The 23,955-nt window shown below is 50.7% G+C and overlaps 4 protein-coding genes and 1 long non-coding RNA gene across 7 annotated transcripts in view; 2 read left to right on the top strand and 3 right to left on the bottom strand.

The window, feature by feature from the left end:
* The first annotated feature begins 422 nt into the window (after positions 1–422).
* LOC115606477 lies at positions 423–18,699 on the top strand. Its single transcript, XR_003990912.1, has 3 exons — positions 423–1,362; positions 5,453–5,454; positions 18,685–18,699. It is a non-coding gene; the product is annotated as an uncharacterized LOC115606477 (long non-coding RNA).
* LOC115606472 (hemoglobin subunit alpha-A) lies at positions 9,311–10,199 on the bottom strand. The gene is made up of 3 exons (XM_030482423.1): positions 9,997–10,199; positions 9,650–9,854; positions 9,311–9,536 (listed from the first exon to the last, which is right to left on the bottom strand). The coding sequence occupies exons 1-3, from the start codon at positions 10,089–10,091 to the stop codon at positions 9,408–9,410; spliced, it is 429 nt and encodes a 142-aa protein (XP_030338283.1). The 5' UTR covers positions 10,092–10,199; the 3' UTR covers positions 9,311–9,407.
* On the bottom strand, positions 12,530–13,320 carry LOC115606474 (hemoglobin subunit alpha-2). The gene is made up of 3 exons (XM_030482426.1): positions 13,113–13,320; positions 12,809–13,013; positions 12,530–12,705 (listed from the first exon to the last, which is right to left on the bottom strand). The coding sequence occupies exons 1-3, from the start codon at positions 13,202–13,204 to the stop codon at positions 12,577–12,579; spliced, it is 426 nt and encodes a 141-aa protein (XP_030338286.1). The 5' UTR covers positions 13,205–13,320; the 3' UTR covers positions 12,530–12,576.
* Positions 15,273–22,259, bottom strand: LOC115606473 (hemoglobin subunit pi). Of its 2 annotated transcripts, XM_030482425.1 has the most exons (4): positions 22,090–22,259; positions 17,346–17,515; positions 16,100–16,304; positions 15,273–15,550 (listed from the first exon to the last, which is right to left on the bottom strand). In XM_030482425.1, the coding sequence occupies exons 2-4, from the start codon at positions 17,438–17,440 to the stop codon at positions 15,422–15,424; spliced, it is 429 nt and encodes a 142-aa protein (XP_030338285.1). In that variant the 5' UTR covers positions 17,441–17,515; positions 22,090–22,259; the 3' UTR covers positions 15,273–15,421. The 2 variants fall into 2 exon arrangements, with proteins under 2 accessions (XP_030338285.1, XP_030338284.1); XM_030482424.1 differs by lacking the exon at positions 22,090–22,259 and having other exon boundaries at positions 17,346–17,563.
* Positions 22,014–23,955, top strand: part of LOC115606465 (inactive rhomboid protein 1) — a 125,491-nt gene continuing 123,549 nt past the window's right edge. Inside the window, exons 1-2 of one of the 2 annotated variants that reach the window (XM_030482399.1) lie at positions 22,014–22,221; positions 23,292–23,361. In XM_030482399.1, coding sequence (XP_030338259.1) covers positions 22,104–22,221; positions 23,292–23,361 — 188 coding nt within the window. In that variant the 5' untranslated portion in view covers positions 22,014–22,103. The remainder of the gene's footprint in view (positions 22,222–23,291; positions 23,362–23,955) is intronic. The other variant, XR_003990905.1, reaches the window with a different exon arrangement.

The raw sequence follows: 23,955 nt of genomic DNA, 5'->3' as shown, positions 1-23,955 counted from the left end.
CGCGCCGCCACCGCCCGCTTCCGCCGGCCCGCCCCGCCCCGGCCCGCCCCCGGCGGAACCACCGGCCCCGGCAGCGCTGCGGCCTGGGGACACCCGCGGCCGGGGCAGCGCCGGGACCCCCCGGGGCGGGCCTGCGGCACCGGGGTGTGCGCCGAACGGGGAAGCCCCGGGGAGCATCCTGCGGTGCTCGGGGCCAGGGGAGGATCTGGTCCCCCGATCCTGGGGACCCTCCGGATCCTGGGGAAGTGCTGGAGTCCTGTCAGCACCCCAAGGCCCCAGATAACCCCAGGGAGCTCAGTGACCCAGAGACTGAGATGGACCTGTGGCACCCCGATACACCAGGAGGCCCCTGAGAGCCCCAGGAGAGTGACTTTGAGGGGGGTTCACAAACCCCCAGGAGCACCCTGGACCTGTGGGAGAGCACCCTGGGAAGAGGTGCTGGAAGCAGGCTGCTGCCACGAGAGATAGTGGCCTCGCGTCCTGGGTTTGCTGCTCAGCGCCATGAGGGGGAAATAAGATGGTAATTTAAGATCCGTTTAAGCTGAAATCACAAACATTAACTGCCTCAGTGGTAATCAAACAGCCCACCGCCCCCTAGCTCAGAGCGGAAATTGCTGGGGAAGCTCAGCCCTTCAATCTGAAGTGTGGTGGTTTTATACTCGTTCCTAGAAAATCCAACTGCCTTCTCAGCTCTGCCATTTACGTATCTGCCATGTTCATAGGACTCACGGGAAATGCGGCTTTCATAGGAACAGTCAACTCATTCTTTGATTCTCTGGTTGACTTCGGAAGAGTTAAGGATCTTCCTTCTTACACACCTTTTCCTTGGGATACCTTCTGATGTGTTTGTGTTCTCCAGGGGAATATTGCAGTCTGGAGTCCTTGGACTCCTTGCTCAGGCAAAAATCATACCACTCACTTACAGTTCAGCTTGGCTGGGGACTTCAGCCCTGTTTCCGATCAAACACAAACTCACTGAAGAAGGGCTTTCTACTTCAGAAGCTCCAAATCTTTGCTTCTTGCTCCCAGAGAGCTGATAAATTTGTGATAAGCTTATTAGGTATGAGGATGAAATCTCCCAGGAAAGAGTCAATCGTTTTCTAGGGGCTGTGACATCACTGAAAGCCCTGTCAGAGCAGCTTATGCAGTCAATAGCTAGAAATGTCCTCATCTAATTTATTAGAAGACTTCCTTGAAGTCAGCCCAAAAGCTTGAGCACAGGAAGCATGGGATGGGAAGGGACTAATTTTCTAATTCCCAGCTTAATTTACTCACTGCCTGTTCATTTCCATTTGTCCCTGTGTAATACTGTCCCTGGATGTTCAGAGCTCTCCTTCTGGAATGTGTCCTGCCTAACAACAGGTTCCTCCCCATTTTTTGTGCTGGGCATGAGGATATCATCCCCTTTCTGCTATGTTGATCCTTGAGGCCCTGCAAACCTTGAGATCCTTGAGACCTGTAATATCCTGATTGTTATCCTCCTCTATTGCTTATGACTTACAGCAAAGCTCATGACTGAGCTCTGAAGTCTTGACCCACAACATGATGGACTTATCTGTTCTTACTTTACTCACACATATTGCGAACATCAGTCAGAGCCTTCTTTACTGTCTAGTCCTCTCCATTTTTCATAATCTGCTTATTATTCCTTGTATCCTTTTGATATCAGGAATTCACACTCCAGTTAGGTATTACACTCTTTCCCTCTTGTTTTTCGTGCTTCTTCGGGATATAAAGTAATTTTACAGTTTTCCCTAAGGAATGGCAAGCCTCTTCCATATTAGCTTTGAGTTCTCCCAGTTGATTTTGCGACTGCTCAGAAATTGTTCTTCTGGAAACAATTCTTGAAAGAAGAACAAACCCTTCTGTTCTTATTCTATGTTAATTTAGCCTTCAACTCCACTTAAAAGGTATCAACTTGTCATCAGTCAATCCTCATGAATGACTTTCCTGTGATGCTGTCTCTACTTAGTGTTTTTCCTCTTAAAGGACAAAAACTTGAGATTCAAAGATCTGACAGATCTGAGCACAAATCAAACTCACCTAGCCCAATGCAGAATCAGATCCACAATGCGTTACAATACCTGTTTTCTCACAGCTCGGGTCCGTTAGACTTGCTTCTGTTCCCCAAGAAAAGCATTCCAGTGTCCACTGTAACTGTTTGGGGTGGTGGGTGCTGTAGGACATGTCACCTCCAGAATGACAGCTGCTCCAAACACATGAGCACACTAAAATATTGTAACTGGAAACAAGTGGGTTGCTCCCACTCTTTCCCCTTTGGCCAAGCACCATTGCAATTGCAGAAGAGGGGATGAGTTTCAATCAGGGAGGGTCTCCCTTTTGCTGCAGAGCTGGACTTGGAGCTGAAGCTGCAGTTGGAGCTGGAGCTGAAGCTGAAGCTTCCTCCACTTCCATAGGTGGACACATGCAGCCACCCATGGATCACTATGACCTGCAGCCAGGCAGAAGATACAGCTGCAGTGATATCTGCCTCCTCTTGTGGTGGCAACCAAAATCACAAGGTTTAGAAACCCCCTGGTGAGCTTCTGCTGAAGTCTGAGAGAGCGTGGCTATGCTGGGGCCAGTGCATCTGTCTGGCTTTGCAACACACTTGGCTCTGAATGCAGTGCAGGTACCTGTGTAATGATTAGGGATCACCACATCTGCTTTCGCTCTTTGGTCCATGAATCCTGAAGCACAGCTGTTCCATGCAAGTGGAAGACCCTGTTCTAGAGACTGTATTTCCTACAATGATCCAAACAGGCCTGGGGAGAGATCTAGACTGTATACCTGTTGCTGTTTAACCCTACATGATAACTAAGTACCATGCATCCAGTAGGATGGCGAGGAGAGTTGGAGAAATAAAGTAAAACATGTGGATTAAGATAAGACCAGTTTAATAATGGAAATAAAATAAAATATACTACTAATAATAATAGTAGAAATAATAGTAATGAAAATGAGAGAACAAAAAGAGGGAGGAATAAACCCCTGAAAATGCACAGTATAATTGCTCAGCACCCACGGGCTGATACCCAGCCCATCACTGGGCAGTGATCAGCCCCTTCCAGCCAAATCCCACAGTTTATATCCTCAGCATGATGTGCTGTAGTATGGAATACTCCTTTGGCTAGTTTGGGTCAGGTGTCCTGTCTCTGCTCCCTCCCGGCTTCTTGTGCCCCTCCTCACTGTCAGAGCATGAGAGACTGAAAAGTCCTTGATCAGGATAAGCACTACTGAGCAACAACTAAAACATCAGTGTGTTATCAGGATTGTTCTCAGACTAAAGCCAAAACACAGCACTGCACCAGCTACTAGGAAGAAAACTAACTCTATCCCAGCTGAAAATATCCCTGTTTGAAGCTATGGTCTGGAAAAATAAATAATGGTGACCTGTCCAAATTGAATCTATGGGGCTTTAACAGTGCTGACCCATGAATTTTGATAAATACACTTCTACTATTAATAAAGGCACTCAGCCGCTCAACCATTGAAGGAGGTATAAAAGCTTTCTGGCTGAGCAGCTGCAATGCACATTTTGCTGTATTGCTTTCCATAAATCCATAGTTGGGATCCTCCTGGCCATGTGCAAAGGTCTCTGAAGAGCACAGAACTGGCACAATCTGCTCCCGTATCTCTGTCTGGTCCTGATACAGGGAGTAAAAAAGCAGCGCTAGCTGGAAAACCCCATGTTTTAACCATTTCCAGCTACATGCTCGTTGGTTTGTGTCTACTCAGCAACTCATTGCCTGTTTGAAGTCAGTGTGACATAGGATCTGGACAGGGAGAGGATAACAAAGAACTGCGTCCCAGGAATACGGACCAAAAATCTGCTGTTAGAGTTGCACGCTTTAGCTTTTTAGCTTTTGACAGAAATGTCAGATGTTGCTCCATCACTGCAGGAGACTGGGGAAAGGTTGATGTGGTCAGGGGAGCTTTGCTATATGCAGCTTTCAGTGTTATTCACAAATGGAAAAATAAGAGGTCAGTCGTTTCAGTGTAGATAAATAAGGTGACACAGATAGGGAAATACCTAAAACACAGGAAGCTGGACTTAAACTGGCTATTCAGCTCAGGAAGAAGATACTGGAGCCCTCCATGTGATGGTTCACCAAAATCGTAGCCTTTATGTGCAGCAAAACATGGCAGCAAAATGTGGCCATTTCAAGAAAGGCTTGAGGTCTCAAAACAAGAAAGAAGATAGCTTTTGCCTGCTCTGTAACACACATTTGCGCAGTTCTGGCCTCTGATCTGAGGACATAGTGAACTTATAGAGTTGTGAGCAGAGCAACTGAAATGATCAAGGGGATGAGGCAGCTGCAGTATGAGGAGGTACTAGAAAGGCTGGGATTTGACCCTGGAGAAGGAGGAGCAGAAAGGTGAATGTGGACTTTGTGCTCATCAGATCCTGTGTGACTAGAATTAGAGGCCATTGATGAGTCTGGTAGATTGCTTTAAAATGAATATAAAGGACTTTATACAGGGCAGGGTGGGAGAATGATCTTCTGGAACTTGCTGCCACAGGAGGTTGTGGAAACAAAGAGGATCAGCAGGTTTATAAAAGGTGTAGCAAATTCATGAGCAGCAGGTCAACAGACAGATGGTAAAGGCAACAGGCAGGAATGTACTCGCTGAAATTGCTATTACTGCTGGTGTGGATGCTGGAGGAGCACAATGAAAAATGGCTAGGCTTGTGTGCTCTCTCAGGTGGTATCTCCGGTTGCTGAAAACATCCTTGGGAGAGAGGAACCAATGATGTTACCAGCAGAGCATTTCCTGTGTTCTCACTTTCACCATTCCTAAGCAAATGCATATCTTCTCAGGTGGCTGGCGTGTGACAAAAGACAAGGCAAGCATCAGGAAGAAAATTTTTGCATTTCTATTCAATTCCCATCTCTGAGGTGAAAATCTGGTCAATTCCCAGTGGATGATGTCAAGCAGGCGCGACTCATTGCAAAGGGTTGCTAGTGGCACAGTTGCAGTGGAAAGCTGGCTAGATCGAATTATTAAAAAAGACATGGTCAGTCACAAAAAGAAGGTGGAAAACTAGTGCAAAGTAAGTGTGGAAAGTTTCTGCTGAATGGCTCCAGTATAGCACTAAGAAGGCATCAGTGTCCAACATCATGTTACCACAGATCTGCTCCTTCTCCTCCCAGATAGAAAATCCAGGACCTGGATTCTATTACGAACATCTTCAAAAACAGGGAATTCATAATGCTTAATGCCTCTTCAGTCAGAGGAGCTGACAGAATGAGGCCTGGGGTTCTCACAGGTCAGCTTTGAGGGGGATCAGCAAAAAGGTTTTCTAAGATGTTGCTTGCAATGCTGAACTTCTTGTGATGGCAAAGGAGGGCAGACAATGTTTTCAGTTCTGTGAGTACTTGTTTTATCAGCCCTGTCCTGTCTGGAGGGGCTTGTATAGCTGTGCTTGATGCGGCTGCTGCGGTAGGAGCAGTCTCTGCTTTTAGGAAAGGAAGGAGAGAAAATATTTGAAATCCTTCATCAAAATTGGCATTTTAGTGAAGGCTGACTCTATTTTCTGTCTTTTACAACCACTTTTCCCAGTGGCAAAATAGACAGTGGAGAAAGGTGGGAGGATCCTCAAAAGTGTGGATTGAAGTATATTTCATTCATTCCAGTAGTTTCAGACTGCTTGCCTGAAGAAAATCCCCTTTACCTCAGCAACTGATTGAAGCCATCTCCAAACAGCCGGTATCTTTGAGAAGTGGTAGAGGGTGATGGGGTCGCAGGAACCAGACAACAGGGTCTCTTATCAATAGTAGGGTAAAAGGAGGAAACTAAGGAACTTTAAACCAGTCCACTTCAAATCACAAAGAAACAGTGGGACATTTAATCGAAGAAAGAGATGAGTAATAACCATGGCCATTGCCAAGAATGAATCATTTCAGATGAGTCTGTTTTCCTTCTGTGACAGATTCTAGTCCTTGGTTCAACATTAGTATTCGCTGTTCTTTCATCAATAACTTATGTGTTGTAATGGAGAATGTGCTTATTACATTCTCAGATGTTCCTGAGCTGGAGGGGCTGTGAGCACCCCAAAGCAAATGTGAGCACCCCATTCAAAATGATCTAGATAAGTCAGAGAGATCAGTTCAGTATGGAAAATCCGACATTCAGGTAAGAGTAACTGTCCAAATACATGGCAAACAAACTGCTTACACAGCAGTTTTTCAACAAAAGACCTATAGGTTGCACCAATCATGACTTATGCTATTGGCATATTGAATGCCAATAGAGGATGTATAAACAGAACAGTTTGCAAAACACATGATATTTCCGCTCATCTTTCCATCAAGAGGATCTCCCAGCTGGTGTCCTAAGATCAGCTTCCAATAAGAAATGAATTCTGTATCTTCCTACTGCTTCTTTGCTATTTTGAATGGGAAAATTAGCTATTTGCTAATTTTGAATGGGAAATTCCTGGTAAACTCCCCTAGGATGCTTGACCTCCTCCAGAAGTATTTACTTCTGTGTCCCTTTCTAGGACACACTCCCTAGGGCCATGACTATTTATGAGACGCTAGTAAGAGTAGTAGTATCCAAGCTACCTGCACAAAGCTGTTTACAACCACTCAACAGATTGATAAAAGTGTTGTGATCAGGCAAGTCACAATCATCAGGCTTCTTTCCTCCTGTCATTTTAGCTCCTCTTTGAATAAAAATGAGCCCTGAGATGCCACTTGCCTTGGTGACTATCATATAACAAAGTACTGTGTTGTTCTGTGGGTATCTTTGAACCATAGATGCTTTGTCCATCAGGAATGAGTGCTGGTAAGAGGCGAGAGAGGCCTCCAGATAGTGGAGACATCAGAACAGGCTTTTGTCTCACCTGAAGATGTTCACCTTCCCTCTTCCCTGAAGCTGCCCCCTGTGACTCCTGAGTGCTGCCATGGCCTGGATCAGGAGGCTTTGTCCCCAAAGTCCACCTCCTCCATGTCGCCTGGTGCCATTTCTGTCTGCTGCTGCTGTGATGATGCAGACTTTGCCTCCGCCTCTCTCACCAGCACTGGGGCTGCAGCAATAGGAGCTGCAAAACCAACCCTGGACAGCGGTGGGCTGAATATTTGACCTGCTGTGCTGCAGCCACCGCTGCCTGCCTGCAGGTCCCTAAGCACAGTGTACGCATAAGACGCAAGGCTGCTGCCTACAAGTCCCAAGGCAGCTGGGCAGGAATGCTAGCTCAGGGAGAGCCACGGTGCAGGAAGCTGCTGCCAGCCTGTCCAGCCCCTGGGGTAGGCTGTGTCCTGGAGCACATGACGCCGTGGCCACCAAGGGATGCCCAGTGAAGTGAGCCCAGAGCTCACACATGCTCCTGTGCTACAAGCCAGGACGCATGGGGTGCCTGTCTGCTGGGGCACCCAGCACTGGAAATGCACTGCCAAGAAGAGCTCCTGCACCCCTCTGAGATGGGACCAGTGTCCCCAGTGTGCTCGGGACTGGGGCTGGCTTGAAGCCTGTCCTGGCAGCGACCAAGTCTTGGCCCTCTGAACCCTCTTCCTGGCCCTGATAAAGCACGGCGGCTTGAGGTCCCCATCTTGTGGCAGCAGGGACAAATGGCTGGGACAAAACTCAGCCGGCTCTTGGGAGTTCAGGGTTTCCTTGGCCAGGCAGAGCCCTGGGAAAGTGCTGCAGAGACAGGATACTGCCCACTGCCACACAACGTGCTCTGCCTGAGGACACAACATGGTGTGGGAGCTGTTGGAAGCTTAATGCCTGTCATGGGCAGTGGGCACAACTGCCCACCCCTTCTGCTCCATGAGCATACCATCCCCTCCACTGCTCTTAACACCTTGCCTCTTATGCATACACTGTGCTTAGGACCACGAGGATCCTCTGTGGTCTGATTTGGAGGAGCCCAAGTCTGTGCTGGATTTGATGCTGTCTCTTCCCAGTGTTTTACATACGAGCACACCGCCTTGCACACCCCTGTGCGCTGACCCCTCCACTGTACCCCTTCTGCCCTTGAGAGAGGAAGCAGAGGTTCTCTGTGGAGTAGAGTTGTGTCTGGGTGATGTTGGCTGGAAGGGTGCAACCTGCTCCAACACCCTGCTCCATGCACAAGTAGATCAGGTAAGTTAGTGATGCTTTCTTCTCCTCTTGTCACTGTCCCGAGGTGGGGTGGGCATGTGCAGTTATGATGCCTGTGGTGCTCTGCAGGAGAAACCCTGAGGGCTGGAAGGTCTCCCTCTTTCTCTGGAGTCATTCAGGGTTTCTCCTGGCTCTGGTGCGTTCACTGGTAGTGACTGGAGGCCATGTGGCTAGGGCAAGTATGCAGGGCCAGTGGCAACTTCAGCTTGGCTCCATGCTGTGGCTGTACCAGCTGCCCTGTGCTTTCCTGAACCTCCCTCCCAGCCCTGAGCCCCCCAGCCTGGCAGGGCCGGGGCAGCCTTACTCAGCACCTGGCAGGCTGCGGCCCCAGGCCTATCTGCTGCCTGCCTCCCACCACACCCAGGGCTGGAGGAGTGCCCAAGTCTCCTTTATCTGCCTCCTGCAGCCCCCCGGAACGCGGCCACCCTGCTGCGGGCTGCGATAAGGGCCAGGGGCTGCACAGGCACCAGCACCACGGCCCCAGCACCGCTTTGCTGCCTGCGCTGACACCCCCTACCCTGCTGCCTACAGAGCAGGATCTGGGGCTGAGCCTGGCTGCTCCCCTTGCAGTGCACGTACCTGCTGTCTCCCCAGCCTGTCAGCTCCCCAGGGCCCCTCCAAAATGACACCCCAACAGTGCAGCATTAGGTGGAAACAGAAGTCCAATGATGCCACACAGCCCTTCGTGCTGGGGATGCACAAAATGATGTCCTTGTGCTTGGAGGTCCTCATAGCATCCTCACTGTGCCACCACATAGAGGGTAACAGGCACTGGGAGTTCCTGTACCCACTGTCTCCCAGAAGCACTTCCAGGAGGAGATGATATCCAACGATTCAGCCTGAGTGGGAGTAAGGGGTGCACAGGGCTGGTGGAGCAAGAGGGGATCCCAGTGCGGTGCTCTGGTGTGAAGGCCAGCACAGGCTGTGGCTTCAGTTTGCTCCCAAGGGGCCAGACTCCAGCCACTCTCCCCGCATCTTTCCCCGCCACCAGGACCTGGAAATGCTCTGCTTTTCCCAGACCCCACAGCTGGGAAAAGCAGCCCCACCATCACTGAAATGCTGCCTCCTCTCAGAGACAGCAAAACCAGAGCCCATTTTTCCTCTGCATGCCCACCTGGAAGGGGAGACCCTCAGTTCAGACCCGGAGCAGATCCCTCCCGATCCCTCCCTGCAGGCAGGAACCAGAGCAGGACGCCAGGGCTGGAGCACAAATGCAACAGATTTTATTTCAGATCATTTGTTTGCTTGCTGTTGGAGGCTGGCAATGGATTGGGTCCAGCTCTAGCCATGGTGCCGTCTTAACGGTACTTGGCAGTCAGCACGTTGCCCACAGCGCACAGGAACTTGTCCAGGGAAGCATGGACCTCTGGGGTCAGGACGGAGGGGTTGTGGATGGCCACCACCACCAGGAAGCATTGGCCCAGCAGCTGAAAGACAAAAGAGATGGGGTGAGAGGGTGAGATGAGGGGGTGAGGCGAGGGGGATGGACAGGGGGGTGCAGAAGGGGAGCCGGGCTGGCCACCCCTTCCCAGATGCTCACTTTGAAGTTGACAGGGTCCACGCGGAGCTTTTGGGCGTGGAGGTCGCTGAGCTTGGAGAGGGCAGTCGCGATGTCATCAATGTGGTTGGCAGCCTCGACCAGTGCAGCCGCCACCTTCTTGCCATGCGCCTTGACCTGAGCAGAGCCTGGAGCCACGTCAAAGTGGGGGAAGTAGGTCTTGGTCTGGGGGTAGGTGGCGAACATCCTGGGGAACAGATGGTGTCAGGGACAGATGAGACAGGGACACGTAGGACACAGGGGCAGTTGTGGAGAGCAAGAGGACCTCGGCAGATGGGAGGGAGTCGAGGAGAGGCAGGAGAGGGTACGACAACGGGGATGGCACGTACCTCTCTAGGGCCTCGGCACCATACTCCTCGGCATGGCCACCGATTTTGGAGAAGACGCCCTTCACGTTGGTCTTGTCGTTGCCGGACAGCACCATGGTGACACCTCCGCGATGGCAGCCCCCAGCACGGGTGCCCCCGCTGGCCGCCGCCGCCCTTATATGCGGTACCGGGGCACCGCCCGCCCCCCGGCCCGCCCCGCTCCTGGCCCCGCTGCTGGCCCCGCTCCGTCCCCGCTGGACCCCGGCCAGGCCGAGCCGCCGCCCGCCTGCCCCTGCCAGCGCCGCGCCCCGCTCCCCCCGCGGCACCCGCACCGGCTCCGGGCCCGGCTGGGGGTCTCTGCCCCCCGGCACCAGCTGGGATCTGGGTCAGCATCAGCACAAGTGGGATGGCCCGTCCCCTCTGGCACAGGCTGGCTGCAGGGTTAGGCTTAGGTTTAGGGTCTGCACTGGCACAGGCGCAGCAGTGTGTGTCCTCCCTCCTGGCACAGGCTGGCTTCGGGGCTGAGGTACCCTGAGGTACCCCTGAGGTACTCCCGGCGGGCAGCTCTGGCACAGCCGGGATGTGTGCTGACAGAGTGGTCCTAACAGAGCGTGGGGCTGTGTTTTCAATACTGTCTGTGCCCCACAGACTGAGCCTGCCCAGCACCCCAGCACCCACACACGGACCCACAAGCACCCGTATGTACAGACTGACCCATCCAACACAGCCTCCACACACACGTGTGAACTGCCCCGTATGCACAGTGCCACCTAACACAGTCTCTGCACGTGCACTGTCCTTGCTCACACATGCTGCCCCTACACACACCCTGCCATCCAGTGTGGCCCCTGTACATACAGCCATGCTGCCCCACTGCACCTTCTGCTCTTGTTCCCTCAGCACACCCCAAACCTGTGTACCCTGAAGTGTGTGCCCTCTTCACCCCCAGCTCCCTGAATCCCAGTCCCCTTTGCACACAGACCCCGGAACTCTCCTGCCCCAGCCCTCTCTCCTGTGCATGTGCTGTGCTGGTCCCAGTGCTGCAAGGGGACCAGGTGACCCTGAATCCTGGGAAGGGGGGAACACTTGGTAGGACCATGGGGATCAGTGCCTGGCACTGATGCAAGCACTGGCAGCAGGAGCTGACAGTCAGGGAAGGAAGGCACGCAGGGCCCAGCAGCCCATGGCAAGCCCTGTGTGTCCCAAATAATGAAGGAAAACAATAAGGGCAAGGAAGATGAGGATGTGAGGAAGATGAGGAAGATGAGGAGAGTGAGGGGGCCTGAGGTGCCTCTGGTAGGTTCAAGAGGTGGTGCAGGCAGGCAGGGGACAGTTCACACCCGTGTTTCCTCCATGGCCAATGGTTCTTATCATTTGTGTTTGGGGGAGATTAGCTCTAGCTGGCACCATTTCAGAGCAGGGAAGGAGGGAGGATGGGGTGGGGAGGAGATGGGGGGGCTGATCTTCTTGGAAGCAGAGCCCAGGAAAACATCTGCGGCAGCAGTGATGTGCGTGCATTGGTGGGCAAACTGCAAAGGCAGAAGAGCTCTTCAGACTAGTGACACAAGGATAAATGGATGGGTGTAAATGCACATGAAGGCTCAGGGATGTAGACTGGGATGTCCGTGAGGATGGAGGGAAAGCGCTGTGGGCTCATGAGTGCATTCGCAGGAGCAGGGGTGAGTGTGGCCCAGGAATCCCATGCACCCAGCACCCGGCTGCTGCCCGCACTTGGCCACTGCAGGCACCACTCTCCTGATGCACCGTCTTGCACCCGTCACGAATGCTCATCTCCTCCCTCTGGTGTCACACATGGAGCAAACTCAGGGCTAGTTTAGTATCTTATAACCCATCAGCTGTGATCTAAAGCCAATGAGTTTTTCAATTCAGGCTCCAAACCTCAGAAACCAAGTGCCCTGTGCTGGACTGCAGCTCTGCCGCCCCCACTCCCACCCTGCCCACGTGCCAGGGGAAGCGCAGACACCCAGGGCAGGTGTGGGGGCACTTCCTGGGCTGCCAACGGGGATTTGTGGCTCGGGCTTGAGCCCAAAAACAGTGTGCTTCATGGTCTGTAGTGGATTTTTTTCACTCCATGAACTTGTCTGATTGCTTTTGGAGCTCATACAAGCACTTAGCTCCCACAGCATCCCCAATGAAGTCCTAAACAGCCGTTCTGATAGATAAAGCCAGGAAGCATTCTTCCTATGCCCCTAGACAATCCTTCAAGGGGATTTGACATTTGACTTATCCCACCCTTCCTCTCCACTCCCCAAAGGGATGCAGGCACAGCAAGGTGAGAGGCTGAGCTCCATTCCCTGCTCCTGCTACCAGCGTTGGCCACATCCCATGATGGGGCAGGGTGGAAGCAGGCAGGGCCTTGGGGGTGCAGCCAGGAAGCCCATGACCAGTGCTGCTCCCCTATACCATGGCCAGCCTCATCACCAGCTTGCTCCCTCCCTGCCTTCCTCCCACCCTTCCTCCCTGCTTCTGGCATGACCACTGCAACACTGCATCCTGCCCCAGCCCCCAGCCCCAGCTCAGACGGACATAGTGCTGCAGCAGAAGTGTCTTTATTGATGGCACCCGTGCGCAGGCGGCAGCTCATCTGTACTTCTCGGCCAGCACGGAGGCCACGGCCGACAGGAACTTGTCGAAGGCAGAGTGCACCTCAGGGGTGTAGTCCTTGCCCAGGTGCACAGCCAGCACCACCTGGAAGCACTGCGACAGCAGCTGCAAGGCAAAACAGGGCTCAGCACCACCACTGTGGACCGCATCCCCCCATCCCGGTCCCTGTCCCCTGTCCCCTGTCCCCCATCCCCTGTCCCCCGCCTGCCTTGAAGTTGACAGGGTCGACACGCAGGTTGTAGGCATGCAGGTTGCTGAGCTCAGACAGGGACTGGCTGAGGTTGTCCAGGTTCTTGGCGGCATTGCCCAGGGCGGTCGCCACCTTCTTGCCGTGGCCGCGGATCTGGTCAGAGCCGTGTTGCAGGTTGAAGTGGGGGAAGTAGGTCTTGGTCTGGGGGTAGGTGATGAACATCCTGCCGGAGCGGGATGGTCAGTGCCTCCGATCCCCCACACCAACCCCCCATGGGGCTCCCACCCGCCTGCCTCCCTCGCCCGTGGGGCCCAGCCTGCACCTCTCCAGGGCCTCGGCGCCAAAGTCTTCCAGGTGGCCTGACGCCTTCTCCCAGATCTGGTGGATCAGCTTCTTGTCTTCAGCGGTCAGCATGGCGGCGGCTGGCAGAGGCAGGCAGGTCTCGGTGGCAGCCGTGCCGCCGGGGCCACCCTCTTATAGCAGCCGGCACCTCCGCCCTGGCCTTATCTTATCGGTGCCGAGGGGCGGAGGGAGCCCTGGATGTGCAGCGCTGGGCCCTGCCTTTGGGGGCCCTGACTGCCCCGGGGGGCCCAGCCCTGAGGAGGCCCTGAGGGGGCCCGGCTGCCCTGCCCTACCCCTGCACCAGCCCCACACCAGGCTGCGGGCTGGGGGCAGCACCCGGCTGCGCTACCCCATGGTCAACAGCAGCCATAGGCACGTCCAGTGGGTGCCACAGCCTTGGCCTCAGTGGCTGGCACATCCTCAAGCCTGCTGTTGAGATCCACCATTCCCCCCATGCAGGTCAGGGTCCTCTCTGGCTCTGCAGGTGTTGGGGTGGGTCCCACGCGTGTCCCTGGCCCCTCATGTCCTCCAGCCTCCGGCGCATCCAGCCCCTCTCTGCCTGAAGAGCCCTGGGGCCTCTGAGCAGGAGCCATGGACAAGCCCTCCTGGGTCGTGCTGGGAATCTGCCATGAGAAACTCCATCTCTCTAGCAGCCCGGAGAAACGTAGGAGGTTTTGGTGCATGGTCTTCCCAAAGTCTGTTCTCTGATGCTTGTCAGGCCTGAGCATCTTCCCTTCTTCCCATCCCTGCATGTGCTCCTGCCTCTCACCACAAACTGGGACATCCCACAGGTGGATGGTGACTGTAACATCTTTCACTCAGCCTCTGTATGAAGTCATTGGCACAAATTTGGGGTTGGGGACACACCAGATGCTGATGAGCACCTAAGCTGTGGATTTAAATGTTCAGGTTACCTGAGAACCACAGATGTAGAATGTTTAAAAACTGGGTGACACAGGTAATCACATTGGAAGCAATTTGGTGGTTTCAGAGCTTCCACACCATCTCTCTCCTCCTTCCCCAAACACAGTCCCTACATTTTGTAAATGAGATGAGGATCACAGCTTGCAATGCCAGTCCAGGCTGTTAATCAGAGTGTGCTTAAGACTTTGCACACACCTTTTTATGCCAGGAGTCCTCTGAGACAGACATGGGCAGTGAATGTATCCTGATAAATAACTTTCTTCACAGCAGCTCACATGGTATTGAGTTTTAGATTTGTGACCAAACCAGCCCTGATAACACATTGCTGTTCTGGCTTTTGCTGAGCAGCATTTGCACAGCATCAAGGCCATCTCTGCTTCTCACTCTGCCCCTGCCAAGGAATAGATTTTTGGGTGTGCAATATGTTGGGAGAGCACACAACTGGGCAGATGACTGAAACTAATCAAAGAGGTATTTCATACAATATAACGCCATGATCAGCAATAAAAGGGAAAAGAGGGGGGTTCAGGGAGTTTTCAGGGGGTTACCCATCTTTTTTGCTCAGGAACTGGCTGAGTTGCCCTCGGGAGATAGTGGGTGATTGCCTCTGCATCACCTGTTTTATTTTGTTTTCTTCCCTCTTCTGCCACTTATCTTTCATTTATGAAACAATTCTGGTTGCTTGTTTGTTTGATTGATTGTGACTCCCAATTTTTCTTGCTTTTATTCCTCCTTTCTTCTTCCCCTCATCCCATCGAGGGGGAGAAGTGAGTGAGTGACTATGTAGTGCTTAGCTGCCCACAATGGGTATGTATGGAGGATCCCTGTGTGTCATGTGTGTGTGTGTCCCGCACCAAGGTGACCATCAGTTTTGTTCTTTTCCCTGTCACTTCTTTCCAGAGAAACCCTGGAAATCTGTGGTCCCAGAAGTGCCATCCACACTGATCTGCAGTGGCCACTGGCATTGCCAAATTTCAAATGCCTGTAAAGTTCCACTGAATATGTTATGTTATGATGTTATGTTATGCTATTCCCACTGAATTTACACAGCTTAACACATGAATTAGTATATGAACTCATTAGTTCATTAATTAGTACATTAATTTACAATGCTTAGTATTTTCTCTTTCATATTGTGTAGACATTTCAGAACACCCCTGCCAGAACAGTCAGGTGCAGGTGGAACACATGGGTATGAAAGCACAGAGACTTTAGCTCACATTTGAATTATTTATTAGGTTTTGCAGATGACCGAGCCCCTGCGTAGCGGATTTGAGAGGACTGCATAGGAAGGGGTGAAAATCCCAGGGCCTATCAGCTGGGGTGCGCCATGGATGTGCATCCCTCACCCTCTGTGGAGGCCATTTATCTGTACTTCTCAGTCAGAACAGAGGAAACACTGGACAGGAACTTGTCCCACGCAGCATGAACTTCTGGGGTGAAGTCATTGGGATAGCGGGCAGCCACAGAGCACAGAATACAGTGGGAAAGCAGCTGTAAGGGAAAACAGGATGAAATCCATCATAATCAGTAACACATGTCAGTATAGGGGTCTGCAATGGGTCTTGGTCACAGTGTGCTCTGGGATGACAAGTATGTGTCCCAACCAGGTAGCACTGCTGCCTGATGTTATATATGGAGAGTTACTTTGATACAGGGCAAAAGGTACTGCTTGATTCCACTCCCTGTTCCAAATGTCCTTTCCTTCCTTCCTCACCAAAGGGAAATGCAACAAAGTGGAAATGTTTAGAATTTACTTTGTTCAAGACAGGTGATATAACCCGATGTGTGAGGGAGATTCATAAACTACAACAAAGGCAACAGAGACTTGAGTCTGTCTAACACAAACCATAGGTGCTAGACCAGATCTTTCATTGAAAGATCCAATCTCAAGTTAAAAAGTAGGTGGAGAACAAGCAGCAACATGAGTTGACAAGGCTGTGCAGTGCAGCCAGCGATCAAGCTGCCGTTAGCCAAAATGATACGCAGTCTCTTACTCTGTGATGGCACTTTTCATCCCTGAAAGTCTGTGTGCTCACTCACCTTGAAGTTCACTGGGTCCACCCTGAGGATGTAAGCATGCAGCTCACTGAGCTTGGCCAAAGCACCTCTAATGTCATCAATGTTCTTCACAGCCTCCCCAATGGCATTCATGACCTTGGAGCCATGACCACGAAGCTGAGTTGAGCCTTGGCTGAGATCAAAGTGAGGGAAGTAGGTTTTTGTCTGGGGGTAGCTGAAGAAAAGCCTGGAGGAGAACATGAGAATGAGATTCAGCAGTGGAAATGACATGCATGAGATGGCAAAAACCTCAGAGCAAGTGCCACGTAAACCTGCCAGCTACAGAAGTGCACTCTTCAGTGTTTGTAATAGGGCTTTGGGAGCATGAAGCTTGCATCAGGAAGGTCTTTCTGCTCTTAAACTTCTGCAGTATGTACAGATTAGACAGTGGGCTAATCTGTATGTACTAGAGAAGAATGACATGCTAAAAAAGATTTAAAACTCAATGTATTGTTTGTTCATTTTAAATAAATAATGGCCCACAAATTATTACCACATTTCCTATATTATATTGTAAGCCAGTCTGCAGGACCTTCAAACTAATACAAGCTGAACAAACCAGAATTGATATGAATGGTACTCAGAATCCTGGAAGGAGTATCACAAGGCTTTATACTGAGCTGTAAAAAACACTTAAATTACTTTGAATAACATAATTTCTGAACAATTTCCAGGCTATTATCCCTTTAGTGCCAGCTTCCTTCATTTGTATGAATTTTGGATTACTGTGCTATACTTCATGCAGGGGGTCCAGTTGTCTTGTTTCCTGACAGTTTGTTGCTTACCACTGGAACAATGAAACTTGAGTAGCCAGTGAATTTAGTGAATAGTTATTCGCTTAGTGTCCAGAAAATGCAAGTGAAAACACATCACTTGTACAATAAACCACTTCAAGTGCATTTCCGAACAGTGATAACTCTGTTTCAAGACAGAATATGAACGGCTTTGAAGTCCTTGCCAGGGGTCCTGGCTATGAATTATTCTGAATTGCTGTAATGAAAAATAAACCTATAAAATTGCTTAGAAAAAATATAGTTTGCTGTGAGATTTTGAAGCATTTTGTAGCACAGATATAATTCCATATAATTACATACCAAACAACACAGATGTCATCCATCAACTCTCACCAGTCCCAGAGTGCTCTCACTCATGCAAGTTTTACACGAGATGCCTCCTAACAGCAAAGCCAGAGGAGGCAGCCTTTTCGGAGGAGTTTGGGGGTACTTACCTCTCTAGTGATTCTGCCCCAATGGCATCGGCTTGGGTGGCCACCTTTGCCCAGATGGTGACCACAGCGGCCTTCTCGGCTTGAGTCAGTGTCATCGTGCAGGAGGGTGCTGGCTTGGTCTCCTTGCGATGGACGCTCAGAGCAGGTTTGGACTCATCACCCTGGCAGCCCTGGTTATAAAGAGGAAGGGGAGAGTGGACGTTGATGCCTGTCCACACTCATTGGTCACTCCAGAGGTCCACCCATGGAGGTGGGAGACTCTTATCTCCCTGCGAAACAATGTCTGTTTCGGCAAGGGTCAGTGCACTGGCCTCCTTGCTTGCTGGCGTTATCAGCTTCTTGCTTCTTAACGTAATGGCCGTGTGGCCTGAAGAAATTGTCTGGACACATATTGATACATGAACAGAGAGATAATGCTGGAAAATTCCATTTATGAGGCATTAGGACACATCTTTAAGCTGAGGAGCATATGGACTTCAAGCATGCTAAAGAGCTTGGAGAAAAATCTGCATTTTCTCACTTGTTTCACAGGTGTGAACACAAGACTCTACGGTTTTCTGTGCCACATTGTACACTTGCAGTATATGTGGGTGCCATGTGGCACAATATTTCCTATGAAGTGGTTCCTAGATAGCTGTAGGGACAGGCTGGAAGATGTGCAGTATTGTTCAGAGGGGGAGTGAAACCAGATTTTGCAGGAATAAGTGGAGATTTTGCCATTTGCTTTCAGCACTGCCAGGACTTCACTCTGCCAGCCTCTTGCAGAGAATTAGGGACTCACTCTGCAATTAATAGTGCTTATAACAGCACTGCTATTTATGATTCCTATGGGTACAGGGAGAGAGAGCTTATGCCTCATACTGCACGCCTTTGATTTCTAGCTGTGTGATCTTACTGTTAATTATCCCTGGTACTGTAAAATAGCACCACAGCTAGTGCTGGCACGCACTGTGCTACATGCTGGACATGCACAGGAAAGCCTGGGCCCATGATAGATGGCTAGTAGCTTCAGAGCACGGGCACTCTTGGTGGGTGCAGGACCAAGCAAGCAAAGGGAAGACCAGCACAAGTCTGTAATCACAGATAAGTGGGCAAAGTGTCAAAGAAATACTCTACTGGAGATGGTCGCTGCTGAACCTCTGGGAATGAATATCCTGCCAGCACATGAAGCAGAGGTAAATCTCTCTGCCACCCTGATAAATTACAGCAGCCGTACACATCACCACTGAGTGCTGGCAGCCATGCAGGGAAAGCTGGCTGGTACAGTCAGAGAGGTCAGATAGTGTTCTCTACCCAAATAGCCTTGCATGCTTGTGCAGAGAAGGTTGATAGGTATGAGCCAGATTCCTCACCAAGATGTGTTTGCATTTCACAGCAATGCTACCGTCTCCTACAGAGGGTATTCCCAGATGCAGTTTTCCTGCTAAGAGGAAGCCCTTCTAGTGATCTAATGATACTTGGGTCTACAAATAGACCCCATGCTCCTGCGGCTGTGGCTCTGCATCCTGGGGTCAGGTGGGAAAGAATCAGTGGTGCTGGAGAAGCAGTAGGAATGTGGTCAGTCAGCGGCCGCTGTATCCTCTGATATCCCCAGTGTCCCAGGGCAAGCAGCACCTGGAGAAGGGCTCTGACCCATCCCTTGTGCTTTTCACTGGGCTCTGAACTGGAGCCTCTCTGCAAGTCATCTGTCACACAAAGCAGGAGAAACCTTGGGCTTTCCCAAAGGGCAGGCACAAAGCACTTGGTGCTTTTTAGTCTGCAAGTCTGGCTGGGTTCGGTGATCTTGTATTATCGTCACCTCTGTAGAGGCCAACCACCTTATCTGGAGTTTAATTTAAGACTGTGCTCAGTGCCACAGCTCCCTCCTCAGCCCTCTGTCCACTGGCTGGGTGACTGGGTAATTTGCTTCTCTCTGTGCTTCACTTTAAGAGGAGATACAAGAGGGGACTCACTTGAGACCCAGGGAGCACAATCACTTTACCATAAGGAAAATTATCAGAGTGTTCTTTGTATATCCTCCCTTTGATAAATGCCATATACGTCCACTGAAAAACCAGAGCTAACTGTCTGGCTACACAGATGCTGTGCAGTTTCCAATTAAAAGTGCCTCTGATGACACGGGCAGCAGTCCTTCAGTCAGGGCACAGGACAATGCAACATTCTTTTTATACAGCCTAAATGAATGGAGGTACCAAGTAAGGCTGTATTCATCATCCCTTGCTACACACATTTCAAAAATTTGCAGTTTTCCTATAGAAAAATTACTTTGAAAATAAAGATGTTGTTAATTATACATTTATTCAATGTTTTTGTCTCCTCCCCAAAGTGCTGCCTCTTACATTGCCTGCTGCGTGGCTGTGCTCCAAGTTCTCCCCAGTGAGAGTGCTTTTAATCAGAGGTTACTCAGTCAACACACGAGGGAAGCGACTGTGGCCCATATATACCCAGGGATAAGGCAGAGACTATCAGGACTCCTTCCTATTTTGCTGCCCACTGTTTAACCTGAACACTGATCTTCCATGACTGTAAGATTAAGGCCTATGCAGGCATGATGATCAGAGCAGAGGGTTCATCATTGCTGAAATCTTTATGAATTCTGGGAGAGACTCTTGCACTATCACAAAAGACAGAGCAGACAAAAGATGACAGTGGTTTGCTAGAAGGAGCTCATTGCTTGCCCAGGATCAGGGCAGTGCTGGGGACAGTTGCAGGAACTCCTCAGGAATGTGCCTGGTGGAAGAAGCATGACCCTCGGCCATGTCCCATGATGTGACATGGAGAGTGACCGTCTCTTCTTGCATGGACCTCTCAGCCAAGCTCCTCCATCCCAGTGCTCCAGCTGCCCTCAGGACAGTAAGACATGGAGAACCTGGTCTCAGCAATGCAAGGAGTTAGACAACACGGTTGCTGGTGTTCCTCTGTCACAGGATCAACACTGAAGCTCTGTCCTCTGGGAAATGTCACCAGACCTGCCTTCCTCTCTTGCTGCTGCTGCTTGGAATTATGATTCATAGACCCATAGCACAATGTCCACCCTTGGGCAGATGATGAAACTTTGTCATGAAGCTGTGAAATGTCACCAAAGGTGATTTTTAGTATTAACATAGGTCTTTTTTAATCCTGTCCCAAAAGTAGGCTGCCAGTTTCTCATTTTAAATGGCAGAAGTGAGCAACAGGCCTGCTTGCTCCTTATAAAAGTGGGATTATAATTCCCATCAACCCTGACTATAAATCCAGCAACCAATTGAATTGCACCACTGTGAGATCAGGGATAACTTTCCACATGGGTCTGTATTCTCCATGGGCACTGCCTCCCCCACATGGTGAATTCCTGTGGATGAGGTGGCACATAGGTCTGCTCTAATTCTGATAAATTTGGGGCATATTAAGTTTTGGAAATCTTCAAAGTGGAATCTAAATCCTGGTTTTGTTCTTTAATATCCTGACAGTGTTCAAAGAATTTGCAACTTTGTTTTAACTAAACTACGGCCTCCAAAAGCTGGAAAGTAAAATAATGCTTCAAAGCAGACATACTGGGGACTTTTAATGTAGCTGCTGAGTGCTGGTGCATGAGGAATGCTCTGCTGTGATAATACGACTGCTCTTTAATCACCCTTAGACAACTCTCTCCCCTCAGTGACATCTTCTCTTGCTTCAATGGTTATCGCTGGCCTTGCAGAGAATGGCCCTGCAGATTACACCCATGCTGCGTGTGCTCATCTCCATCTTCAGCCACCCACCTCTGCACAATGTTCCTGGGGGGAACTGCAGAGCAAAATCCAGAGTGGAGATATCTCAGAGTGTTCAAGTATCTCAATAATGCAAGCAAGTACAGAAGAATTTGTATGCAAAACCCAGGACATCTTCTAGTATAAGTGCTGATAATTTCTGATCTCGGTTAAACACAAAGTAAGGTGAAGGTACCATACAGCTGCCAGGGGAAGTAACGTTACCCTTACTAATCTAGAGCCAGGAGTAAATTTACAGGGACCACAAGGCAAGTTGTATCAGTGCTGTAAAGCACCCTGAGCTCATGCAATGAACATGAGAAGATGAAGCGACGCTTTCCATGAGCATGGGGAGCCAAGAGGTCTGACGTTGGCATCCTGCCTCCTGTGGGCACCCTCTAATGGCTGACCCGCGAGGGAGGTACGAGCCCACGCTGCTGTTTGCCACTGGCTTTAGTAAAGTTCTGGAGATGTTAAAGGCTGAAATGGCTGAAAGGCTACAAATGACCCATAGTGGTCAACGGCAATGGGCAGCCCAGGCGCCTGGCAGCCCCTGCATGACGGCTCCAGGGCTAGCGCCATGGCTGGGGGTCCACCGTGCTGAACTGGGGGTGCTGAGCCATGCTGGGGGCACTGGGCTGATCTGGCTGTAGCCACGTGAAGCACTGGAATAAACTGGAAGTACGTGGAACAGGGAGTAGTGTCCATGGAAGTACTAGTCTGAATGGGGGGCACTGGGTTGACCGAGAGCAGTGCTGGGGGTGGGTCTGTGTGAGGTGATGAGCTGAACTGGGGGCACTGGGCTGTGCTGGGGACGGGGCCGCGGTGGTGCGAGGCGCTGGTTGATGGAGGCTGTGAGGCGCCGCAGCTCTGCCCGCCGCCGGGAAGCCCCATTCCTCCGTCCCCGCTCCGCCCCGCCAGCAGCCGGTCCCGCCACCCAGGCGCTGGTAGCGGCGGAAGCGGAAGCCGGCAGCGCCGGGTGGCCTTCCTGCGGGCCGGGCTGTACCGTACCGTACCGTGGCGCGCCGGCATGGGCGAGAGCACCAGCCCCATCAGCGTTATCCTGGTGAGCTCGGGCAGCCGCGGCAACAAGCTGCTGTTCCGCTTCCCCTTCCAGCGCGGCGCCGAGCACCCCGCCGCACAGGCCAGTAAGTGCGCGACGCCCAGGGTCCGGTCCGGTCCGGTCCGGCCCGGGAGTGCGGGAGCCTCCGCCGGGATCCCGCTGCCGCCCGTGGGGGCCTGAACCCCCCGCAGCACTGCGGGGCTGGTAAACCTCACACCCCGCACACAGTCTCACACACCCCTCACAGCCTACACACACCTCCCCCACACCCCTTACACTCGCACACACCCTCCAAACACCCTCCCCGCACCTTTTAGCACTCCCCGCTTACACATCCTCCCTCACACCCCCATGCCTCATACCCCCCAGGTGCCCTGGCACCCCCTCAAACACACGCCTCACACCCCACGTTAATTGAACCACATGAATGCTGGGTGTTACTATGGAACCAGTGCCTGGTGATTACTTTCCTGGATGAGCTGGAGCTGTAGGGGAAGGTGGAGGCAGGGTGAGGAGTGAGGGTCTTGGTGTGTGGCCTAAAGGTGCTGCCGTGTTGAGGCTGTTTGACTTGGGTCACTTGCTAACTGCCATGTATCAGAGGTTTGGCACCCCTCTTTAGGTTGTGAGTCACTTTCTACCAAGAGAGAATCGTCTTTAAACCATTATTTGTTTTTATAGGTAAAATCTGCCATGATTTCTTTTTCTTTTGGGTGGCTGCTTCCCTCCCACCCCACTTCTGCTTTTTCTTGGTAAAGGGTTTTGATACATGTGACTGCAGGAGAGCTTCTGGAACATTATGGTCGTGAAACCTGAGCAATAATGAGGGAAGTGGTTCAGTCAGAATTCTATTTTCCACTCTCTAAAACTGCAAACTGTTACCTGGCACTTGAGAGAAAAGTTGGGGTTTGTGGGTCCTCTTATCTCCTGAAGATGAAAGCCTCTTTCTCCTATTTTTTTATGTGTTTCTGAATGAGAACAGAAAAAACAAGATCAGGTACTTCTACCTAAAAATGAAGGGGCTTTCTGCTTTTAATGTTACTCTTTTTTTTTTAGATCTGTCTTGTAGATAGTTTGAAAAGGGCACAGATGAGTATTTTCTTAATGCACACTTTAAGGAAATTGTTCCCAGAAAAAGTTGTCTGTTCTTTGCTTCAGATAAACCGAGGAGTCGATACGCTGTGAACGGCTCTGGTGACACTACAGAAGATCCAGATGGGGACTCCAGGTAGGGGGAAACATTTCTCCTTGCCCAAGAGTTGGAAACAGAGGAGAGATGGCCTCTTGGTCTCTTGCCTCCTAGTTCAGTAGGCAAATTCTCTCAGACTGTATAGAAGACAACCTGCCAGAAAATGCTTTAATGCCAAGTTATGAGCAAATGAGTGTTTAGTAATGAGGAATATCTCATGAGGAAATGCTGTTGAATCTGTTGTTTTCTGGGAAAGGTATAGGTCAGGTATTTTATGCTCTTTAGAAAGGCAATGTTACTTTTTCAAAACTAGGACTATTAATCCTTTGGCAAGATTCCACTTTTCTTTACCTGCATACCTCTTAACTGGATATATTATTCAGTTGCCTCAAATTCTTCCCTAGCTCATGTAATTGTCGTATGGAGTTGCTGTGCACTAATGAATAACTAATTTTGTTTCCCCAGATACAGCTGCCTTTGTGTCTGTGGAGTGAAATAGTAGCTCAAAAGGAAAGTGAGACTTAAAGATAGCTTTTCAAATACAGGAAATCAGTGGGTAACAAACACATGGAAAATAGGCAGTGTCCAGCATGCATATACATACAAATGGACTCATTAATTAGTTTTTGTAGA

The sequence above is a fragment of the Strigops habroptila genome, chromosome 4 (assembly GCF_004027225.2).
Source record: "Strigops habroptila isolate Jane chromosome 4, bStrHab1.2.pri, whole genome shotgun sequence".
Classification (NCBI taxonomy): Eukaryota; Metazoa; Chordata; class Aves; order Psittaciformes; family Psittacidae; genus Strigops; species Strigops habroptila.
The sequence above is the reverse complement of the archived record's forward strand: the minus strand, read 5'-3'. Positions and strand labels throughout refer to the sequence as shown.

Bases quoted from the DNA above. Each gene is read 5' to 3' on its own strand.
- LOC115606473 (XM_030482425.1), bottom strand. From the start codon at position 17,440: ATGACACTGACTCAAGCCGAGAAGGCCGCTGTGGTCACCATCTGGGCA. The intron at 16,305-17,345 runs GTAAGTACCCCC...GTTCTCCTCCAG, and splicing joins GGGGCAGAATCACTAGAGAG to GCTTTTCTTCAGCTACCCCC. The intron at 15,551-16,099 runs GTGAGTGAGCAC...TTTCCCTTACAG, and splicing joins TGGACCCAGTGAACTTCAAG to CTGCTTTCCCACTGTATTCT.
- LOC115606472 (XM_030482423.1), bottom strand. From the start codon at position 10,091: ATGGTGCTGTCCGGCAACGACAAGACCAACGTGAAGGGCGTCTTCTCC. The intron at 9,855-9,996 runs GTACGTGCCATC...TCTGTTCCCCAG, and splicing joins GGTGCCGAGGCCCTAGAGAG to GATGTTCGCCACCTACCCCC. The intron at 9,537-9,649 runs GTGAGCATCTGG...TTTGTCTTTCAG, and splicing joins TGGACCCTGTCAACTTCAAA to CTGCTGGGCCAATGCTTCCT.
- LOC115606474 (XM_030482426.1), bottom strand. From the start codon at position 13,204: ATGCTGACCGCTGAAGACAAGAAGCTGATCCACCAGATCTGGGAGAAG. The intron at 13,014-13,112 runs GTGCAGGCTGGG...CCGCTCCGGCAG, and splicing joins GGCGCCGAGGCCCTGGAGAG to GATGTTCATCACCTACCCCC. The intron at 12,706-12,808 runs GCAGGCGGGGGA...TTTGCCTTGCAG, and splicing joins TCGACCCTGTCAACTTCAAG to CTGCTGTCGCAGTGCTTCCA.